The 9,404-nt window shown below is 35.6% G+C and overlaps 1 protein-coding gene and 1 non-coding gene across 4 annotated transcripts; both read right to left on the reverse strand.

The window, feature by feature from the left end:
- Positions 1–210: 210 nt before the first annotated feature.
- Positions 211–282, reverse strand: TRNAN-GUU (transfer RNA asparagine (anticodon GUU)). Its single transcript has one exon. It is a non-coding gene; the product is annotated as a tRNA-Asn (tRNA).
- A 2,093-nt stretch (positions 283–2,375) lies between these two features.
- LOC149259906 (uncharacterized) lies at positions 2,376–6,842 on the reverse strand. 3 transcript variants are annotated; one of them, XM_089419315.1, is made up of 3 exons: positions 6,244–6,842; positions 3,906–4,011; positions 2,376–2,875 (listed from the first exon to the last, which is right to left on the reverse strand). In XM_089419315.1, exons 1-3 carry the CDS (start codon positions 6,750–6,752, stop codon positions 2,735–2,737), a joined length of 756 nt encoding a protein of 251 aa, XP_089275441.1. In that variant the 5' UTR covers positions 6,753–6,842; the 3' UTR covers positions 2,376–2,734. The 3 variants fall into 3 exon arrangements, with proteins under 3 accessions (XP_089275441.1, XP_089275457.1, XP_089275447.1); XM_089419331.1 differs by having other exon boundaries at positions 2,721–2,881; positions 6,244–6,840; XM_089419321.1 differs by having other exon boundaries at positions 2,721–2,884; positions 6,244–6,840.
- Positions 6,843–9,404: the final 2,562 nt, after the last annotated feature.

Consider the following 9,404-nt stretch of genomic DNA (forward strand, 5'->3'; position numbering starts at 1 on the left):
AATGTCATCACATCAGGAGAACAATGGATTTGTTTCTCCAAACTTTTCAGTATTTCGAAGAGACCGTTGTTTCCATTTTGCCTTTCCCGGACGATCGGGATCCTATCTTGATCCTGTGGCGATTGTGCATTCATATATTATGAACAAGGACAGGTAACGTTTGACTTACTCCTAATGGTAAAAACGAGCTTTATTTTGAATAAAACGGATCTCCCCAAGTAGGATTCGAACCTACGACCAATCAGTTAACAGCCGACCGCTCTACCACTGAGCTACTGAGGAACAACGGAGGGTTCCCATATACGGGCAAGATTCTTGTTCTTTGGACCGACCCATGATCATCAGTGTATAAACGAGAAACTCAATAAGGTTTTTTATCAACTCTTGGACACCCCACCCTAGAGGTATTGACCTATAAATACAATAGGATCTATAATTATTGCTACCATTCAATATTAGGTATTACTTAAAAAAAGAATAATTCGATTATATAGAACCTTGAAATAAAGAGATAACTTTTAGATTTAGATAAAGGAGGATTGGCGGTGAAAATAGCAGTTTACGGGAAAGGCGGAATCGGTAAATCAACAACTAGTTGTAATATCTTAGTCGCTCTAGCGAGACGTGGTCAAAAAGTGTTACAGATTGGGTGTGATCCCAAACACGATAGTACTTTTACTCTTACAGGATTTCTAATACCTACAATTATAGATACTTTACAATCCAAGGATTATCATTATGAGGATATTTGGCCCGAAGATGTAATTCACAAGGGTTATGGAGGGGTGGATTGTGTGGAAGCAGGGGGTCCACCCGCAGGAGCCGGGTGTGGAGGATATGTGGTGGGAGAAACTGTAAAGTTGTTAAAAGAATTAAATGCATTTTACGAATATGATATTATATTATTCGATGTATGTTTTTTAGACTAATCTTCATTTTTCCAAACAAATTACTCCATTATAAATTTCCCTTATCAAATCAAATTGTTATAAAGCTTCACGCTATAGACCATAGATCATCACATTGAAGTGAAAACTGTTTATAGTGGACATTCTCCAATAAATAGGGGACTCAACCACCTCAGATGAAAACATTCTCCATTCTCCAACAAAGTGGAGACTCTGGCCACTAATAGGTGTACCCAATTCAAGTTGTGTAATGTGATTGAAAACATTCTCCATTCTCCAACAAAGTGGAGACTCTGGCCACTAATAGGTGTACCCAATTCAAGTTGTGTAATGTGATTCAGGGAAAGATACATAAATTTAAATGTTAGAGTTACGTTGTTGGAGATTCTAGCCACCTACAGTTGTACCCAATCCAGGTTTGGTAATGCGATCCATGAAAAAATATATTTTTTTAATGATAAGCTATGACATCGTGGAACTTAAATTAGTATTTAACTTTGCCCTCAACATCATTCCACAATCAGTTATTATATTGTTTATTCAACTCTCCAAGTCCATCCTTTGAAATGCAGAGACCTTGATTTCATGTCATCACCTCAAAAATGATGAAGTTGGTACACATTTTCAGTTCGTAGTAGTGTTGGCATGTGACCTTTCAAGAATGTGTTCTTATATATGTGAAATATGCCTCAAAACCCAACCACTGCTCGGTGGAAAAGTACAAATTGAAATTGAAAGAACATACAGCAATCTTGTATTTAATGTGTTACGTAATCCTTTAATGTCTTTATGAATTCTCTAAAAATAAATAAAGTCAATGTGATTCGATTGCATGGGTTTGAAACAAGAGGGGTATTTCCCAAATGTCTCTAAGATAATCCATATCCATTAAAAAAAATTGGATAATATCCATTTAAAAAAATGTCCTCGCAGCATATGTCCACCAATTCAAAGATTTTGCTACTGGATACATTTTACACACAAGAGTTTCATAAGCAATGAAGGATATCATGGCACATTCGTACAAGTAAAAATCCATGAACTCTAAGAGTTTACAATCATATCAAAAACACTACCGAAATCACTTTGCATAAGCATAGAAATATTACAAATACTCTGCAGATGATACAAGATCATTAGTAGATATATTTTACACACAAAAGCTTCGCAACCAATCAAGGATGTCAAGGCACATTTGTACCAAGTAAAAATCCACCAACTCTAAAAGCCTGCAATCATAGCAAAAACACTACAGAAAACACTTTGCATAAGCATAGAAATATTACAAATAATCTGCAGCTGATACATCATCACAACTAGATACACATTACACACAAAAGCTTCATAACCAATCAAGGATACACATTACACGCAAAAGCTTCATAACCAATCAAGGATGTCATGTCACATTTGTACCAAGTAAAAATCCACAAACTCTAAGAGCTTGCAATCATACCAAAAACACTACAGAAAACACTTTCCATAAGCATAGAAATACTACAAATAATCTGCAGATGATACGTGATTGCCAAACCAACTATAAGTGGTTATAGACAAAAATCAAGTTATAGCTTATATTTGCATTTGCCCCAACCCTTTTACTGATACAAACAAAATACAAAAAGGGCATGTTGACAGTGGAGTAGAAAATATTGATTTGGCAATGACTGAAAATGCTAACCCACTGTTAGCTACCAGTGCCAAACTTCAAAGAGGCCTGTAAATACATCATCAAGAATCTCCGCCACAATAAAAACCTTGAAAAAAAACTATCATTGTCAAAAGCAATCGACTGGATAGACAAGTTGCAAATATTTCAGTTGGTACTATACAGAACTGTCATCTGACAGCTCCTCTTCCTGGAGAACAAATGCATCAATCTCTGCAAAGTGGGCTTGCTGTTCACGGACAAAGCTTTCAGGAACAGAGCATCTTCCTCCATCTGCTGGCATCAAGTTTCGTCGTCTCTACACCTTCTTTTCACACAGTTTAAACTAACCTCAATGAGTAACAAACTCATGAAAAATATCAATCATATTAGGTGTGTCATTGTATAAAAAGTACTAGCAAATACAGAGGTCACACAAAAAAACCAAAGAAGATTTGACACTACACACATTTTCAATAAAAAAAATTATAGGGATTTTTTGGCATCACATAACTTTATTTACCTTGACACATATATAGACAGACATGTCACAGATGGTCTATTTAATATAGTGAAATGGAATTTACTTGCTTTGTCCATGGGAAAAATTAAAGAATTGAATATGAAAATTGACGTTGACTCTAAATATTAGGATGAAAGTAACTCGGAAGTTTACAAAGATTATTAAAAAATGAATTCCATAAACAACCTAAAGAGATAAACAATCATATTGGGTGTGTCAATGTATATAAAATACTAGCAAATACAGAGAGGTCGCAAAAGAAGACCAAAGAAGCTTGGACACTACACACATTTTCAATTAAAAAAACTATATGGAATTTTTGGCATCACAAATAACTTTATTTATCCTGACATATATACAGACAGACATGTCACAGATGGTTTGTTTAATAGAGTGAAATGGAATTTACTTGCTTTGTCCATAGCAAAAATTTAGGAATTGAATATGGAAATTGAAGTTGACTCAAATATTGGGATGAAAGACACTCGATTCCCAAGATCGCAAGTCAGGCTCCAACAATTTATCAACTTAAAGGAAGTGGTATTCCCAGGGTCGCAAGTCAGACTCCAACAATATATCAACTTACAACTGATGAGAATATTTGTGCTCTTAGTAGCTGTCTGCCGCACTACTGATGACATGAATAATTGAAGGGCTGACAAGTCACAAACAGGACAAATGATATGCCCTATTTGGCAGCATATAAATAAAATCAAGTGCCATTATTTGACTCTCCAATAAAAGATTGAAAGATAGTAAAAACATGTAATATCTCAATTGGAAATAATGGATGCAAAGAAAAGCAAATCATTCCTTCAGAACAGACCTTCAACCTTCCTGCTTCAGGCAAATCAGTTGAATCATCAATTGGACGCCTCTTCCGAACTTCAGTACTCTGACTTCTGTATCGATGACTCCTCTCCACTGCAGGGCTGTCCAAAAAAGAAACATTATTAATCTACAAATGAATATGTGCATTACAATATTCGAATTACTAACCTTAACTAGTTACAGTTAATGCTAAAAGCTAAAACCAAAAAATATTTCAACCGGATCTACGCTGGCTTTAGTTAAAATCAGTGTTATCAGAACCGGACCGGAACTAGTGTCCGAAAACCGTGCCTCCGAACCGGAATAGGCCGGTTCTGTAACAGAACCTGCCCGTTCGGTATCGAACCGGCTTATTTCACTGAACCGGCCGGTTCAAGACAAGTTTCGTGCAGAAAAAATTTGCTTTTTTTTATTTTTAGTTGGTTGGCCCACTTCTTACTCTCCCCTAGGCTAGTCTAATATTCAAGCCTATGGCTCTCAGCCTAATAATCAAGCCTATGGCACTAGTATTGCTATGCAATTCATCATAATGTTAAATTCTTAAAGTAAGAAAATTTAAGAAAAATGTCACTTTTACTTTATTTTTTAACATTACCATGAAATGACTCAAGATGTTTGAGAGTGGTTCCAACCTCATTGGATTTCATATGGAGAAAGTAGAATTTTAGATTTCACTCAAAATCCAGAAGACTTAACAGTTTTTCAGGATTTCAAGATTGGGGGGATTGCAACGTTTCCATTGGATTTTGTCATGTACAAGGGTATCGAACTAGTATTTAATAAAGAGCACCAAGCCCTCTATGTACTTTGATGTTAGTGACATTGGTTGTCGAACTCCTCTATCATGACTCTACTAAAAATGTACCCATCACTCAAACAAAATCTTGACATGACATGCTACGCTTTTTCTATCTTATTTTAATGCCTAAATGGTTAAATTGATGGCGAAGACCCCAATATAGGCAATGATTTTGATGATATCTAGGCATTTGTTGTAGCATGATTTTTTTGGATGCTAGAGGCTATCTAGAGCCTATTTGTTGATGTATTTTCGGCTCATAGATGGATTACACTCGATGCTATTTTGGTTATGTGCACCTTTACATGCTACGTAAATGAGAATTTTTGCATATATGCATATAAATGGTTTGGATTCATATGGATGCACATGAATATATATGTTTTTCTTTCAAATATGAATATTTTATGTGTTTTTGATAAACCGATTTTTTTCCAATTTTTCACTGGTTCACGATCCACAAAGTTTTTCAGTTTGATCACCAATTTGGTTCCGATAACATTGGTTGTTATATAGTAATAAGAGCAAGCAATTAACTTTGAGAAGGCTTAATGGCACTTTAAAGCCATATGGGCAGGACTAAATAGCCTTTAGCTAAGGTTCACCCTATGCATAGGGAGTAGTAGACAATCGCTATAAGTGCATGTGATCATTTCAAACCAGAGCCCTTTATTTTTAACCAAATATATGTCGCGTCAACAACCAATCCCATAGATGTCGATTTCGGGTTAAATAGTTCCTGGAAACCTCGAGGTAAACTCAATACCTAATCAATCAATGATTCACTAATTTCTCCTTACTCATGAGAGAGTTTGAATTATTAATGAAAAATACATGCAATCCTAATTCAACTTTCAGTGGATAAACAAGCAAACAAACTAAAAAAGGTGAGAAAGGATGAATAAACAAATGGCCAAATGAAGAAATCTCAATTTTAGTTAGAAGGCTGCCTTTTGTACATACACGAGCTCAAGTTTCCAAGGGCCTATACCTTGCAATGTTACTCAATCTCTCAAAAATTTTACAGCAGATTGATAGCATCTCCACTATGGTACAAAATTGAAAGCAAATTAGGACATTCAAAACTAGGACAGTGACAAAACTAGTTTAGGCAAAAGAACAAACTTGTGAATAAAAACACAGTTGTGAATATCTCAAGGGTGTCGGCAGATTTCTCTGACTAATCAAGCTTTTAAAGTTCAAACAGTGAAGTTCACTTCGCTTCCATTCAGTACCCCGGATTGGCCCAATGATATGGCCAGATTCTGATTGCCAGGGCCAAGGAACGAATCATTGATGTGACTGATACTTTACTCTGTAATCGGCGTGAAAAAAAAAGGAGGCACTAACTAATTTGAGGATCGTTTGATCTAGTCAAGTTCGTCGAGACAGCTCAACAGGCAGGGCTCCATGTGAGTTTGAGATTGGTCCATTTCTTGCAAAGGAATAGATTGTCTATGTTTTTAAACCTCGATGATACATAAAACCCTAAATAAGATTCCAAAGAACATAATAGTAAATCCAGAGACAGTACCTATCACTAGAAGGCCTTCGTAGAGGTGGGCAACTTGATGACAATGTCTCCAAAGCCCTGCCCTTTGACCGGCGACGTTTGCTGTAAACCCTGAAATCGGTGAAACACTCGTCCTCATTCTCCTTCGGGAGCGGAGAAACGTCCACGGCCGGCAAAACCGTCTGCGGGGTGCTAAAGTTCTGATTGGAATTGCTGTTTTTTCTCAGGTGGCATGCCGGAGTAGTTGTGCTCTCGGCGTCGTTCGACTGGTTCTCGGGGTCGGCAGGGCGTTTGCGGATGAATTGGGCGTCGATAGCGGGGGAGGCATAGGCACCGCAGGCCCTTCGAGGTCTGGATAAGGGCGGAGTATTTGTACAATCTGCGAGAGGTGCTCTTCTCTTTCCGATATTTTTATGTTCAGAAGCCATGGCCATCCATGTTATAATCAGAGAAACACACGAAAGGAGAGCAACTTCTTGTAAGTACGCGAAGAGTAACTGAGGATTTGAGGAATTTAATGAAGTGAACATAATATAACAATCATAATTAGTGGGGAGACGCGCGATCGTCCGCTGCAATCAGTTTTCAAAACGTTTTCTTTCCCACAAATTCAAATTCAAGAAGTACAACGCCATGAATTGTAAATAATTGATTTCGAAAAAAATTATGTATGATATATATTAAAATAATAATAAGTGAAGTAAGAAGTTGTCATATTTTAAATATATTTTCGTGATAAATATCATTAGTATATTTAATTAATTAAATTATTAAAATATAATGTCTACGGAAAATTACATCTCAATTTTATTTTAATATTATGAATTTGGAGAAGCATTCCATCTCATTATTGAAAAAAGGGAGAGGCTAGTTCCCAGGAGAAGCGATATGGGGCCCTCTTTTTATTATAATATACTTGTCAGACGCGCTGACAACCGTCACATTATACAATTGCAATGGAACCATCATACAGCGCAGCAGCAGCGGTAGCAGGGAGAATCGAACGTGGTCGGGGAGCGAGATAGCCGACTGACTGCCTTGACCGCCAAATCATGCACTCATGTGCAGCGTTCCATATTATTATTATTATTATGAATCATAAAAGTTTGCATTATGTAATAATAAAAAAATTATGATGATTAAATTTATTAAGTTAATTATATTTTATAAATTTATAAATAGAGATTTATGATTATTTTATTGTTGAAAAGGTTTTGGCCACATAACTCATTTTTATCATTAAGATTTGAACAGCGATTAAACCATAGTTGTCTTTCTTACTTTGTCATCCTAAATCTAACTACAATTGTCTTTCTTACTTGCATCATTGTCCTAAACCTATGGGTGATCATCAATTATTTAACTTACATGGTTTGGCTAGTTAAATATATGTACAATTGTAGTAGTAAAATAGTGATTTATGGCCTTTTTGGTAGATTTTTTGGTTGAATTCTAGTTAGAAATTGAGAAAATTGTAGTTTTGAGTTGTTGAGTTTACATACTCTTGTTAGAAATGGGAAATTTGTAGTGTTAAGTTATTGAATCTAAATAATTTTTGTTAAGGCATTCATGGTTTTGAATCATAATTTTAAGTTGTTGAGTCTACACAATTCCAATGTCTCAAGGGTTTTCACAATGTTGGATCAATTTCTACATTCAAAAATACAACTTAAATAATGAAACATTGTGAGTTTATCAATGCGTAATCTAACTAATGGACAAAATGGCCCTTTTCTGGGCATTTTTTCTCATCAATTTTGTTCAAAATCACATATAGATTTTTAAAAATCATATGTTTAAGTTGTTTAGTTTGTAAAGATTGAGTGCCTCAGGTTTTTTTTAGGGCGTTGAATCCATTTATGCATTCAAAAGTGTATTTTAAACAACAAGAAATCACAATCTTGCTGAAAATTATATTGTCGGATTTCGGCGAAAATTTTGTTTTGTCTATTAATTAGAATATATCTTTTATCAAAATTATTACCAAAAATCATGTCATTGAATTCTAAGGGGGAAGTTCAAAAAGACCATATAACATTAAATTGTATCTCAAAATAATTAAATTCTCTTATAATTTTAAAGTAAAACTACAACTGAGAGAAACCCTCGCAATGGTAGCCATGGCAATCAGCTTCAACTCTGCAACTGTTTGTATTGGTTGCAGGAAATTTGTTTTTGTCTCCAACGCATCATTGTCGATTCGATCTGAGCCACTAGATTGCGGTGCCTGGCTTCTGAGTTTGATAAAGGTGTCAAGCACAATTCATTTGTCCAAATACAGATGAACTTTCAAGTCGTTGACAATGGTTGTCCCAGAGTTATTACTATCGCAGGCATTAGGAAGGCAAATCGACTTGTATTGATACATTTTCATGACAAAACCCTAGTATTTAGCTGTCGAGGTAAGTTATGTGTTATCTTGTCTATACCGACCTTTAGTTTATTGGAATCAAAGGCAGACAATCACAAAAAAGACGAGTTGTCGGATTTAAAGGAGTATTTGGATGGCATTAAGATATAGAAAATAACGGAGATTTTGAGGCCATTTTGGTCTTTGGATGTCACATGAAACATTGCTTGTTATAGCTCGCAATGGCTATTAATATGCACAAACTTATCATACTTCAAAACCCTAATTATGTAGCTCATTTTATGTAGTAGGGTTCTCCCTGCATCCAAGCTGAGACCATCACCCCAATTCTTAGTAACTTTATGATATTTGTGAGGCCAATCTCAGGGGTTCCTTTTGTATGCAAGATAAAGCCATAGATCTTGTCTCTTCACTCACAACAAGAATTCATGATCAGATGGGAATTCCCTCTAGTTGTATTGGACTCCTACATGGAGGAAGGTAACAATAGGATTAAAATCGCTCAGTGAGTGTGACATAGCCAAGGATACCTCAATTCAATTAGTTTCAAGATTAAATAGTGGAGCCACGGGATGGGGTGTTAGTTTTTGGTATCAATAGACAAGTTTCTAGTCTTTATGGTGTCTAAGAGGCTAAGTAACACAAGATCTCCAAAACCCATAAAAGGTTTCGCAAGAAAATACTTAGAAACACCTCAATTAGATTAATTGATCATAATTAAATATTTCCTTAAGTCTAACTTAGGAAAACTGGTTAATTGAATCAGATTAATGGAGGGATATCGATTTTGCTCTAAAGACTTTCATAAATG

This window comes from Pinus tabuliformis, chromosome 6 (genome assembly GCF_031772625.1).
Source record: "Pinus tabuliformis cultivar Carrire ecotype Pingquan chromosome 6, CPIR1, whole genome shotgun sequence".
Lineage (NCBI taxonomy): Eukaryota > Viridiplantae > Streptophyta > Pinopsida > Pinales > Pinaceae > Pinus > Pinus tabuliformis.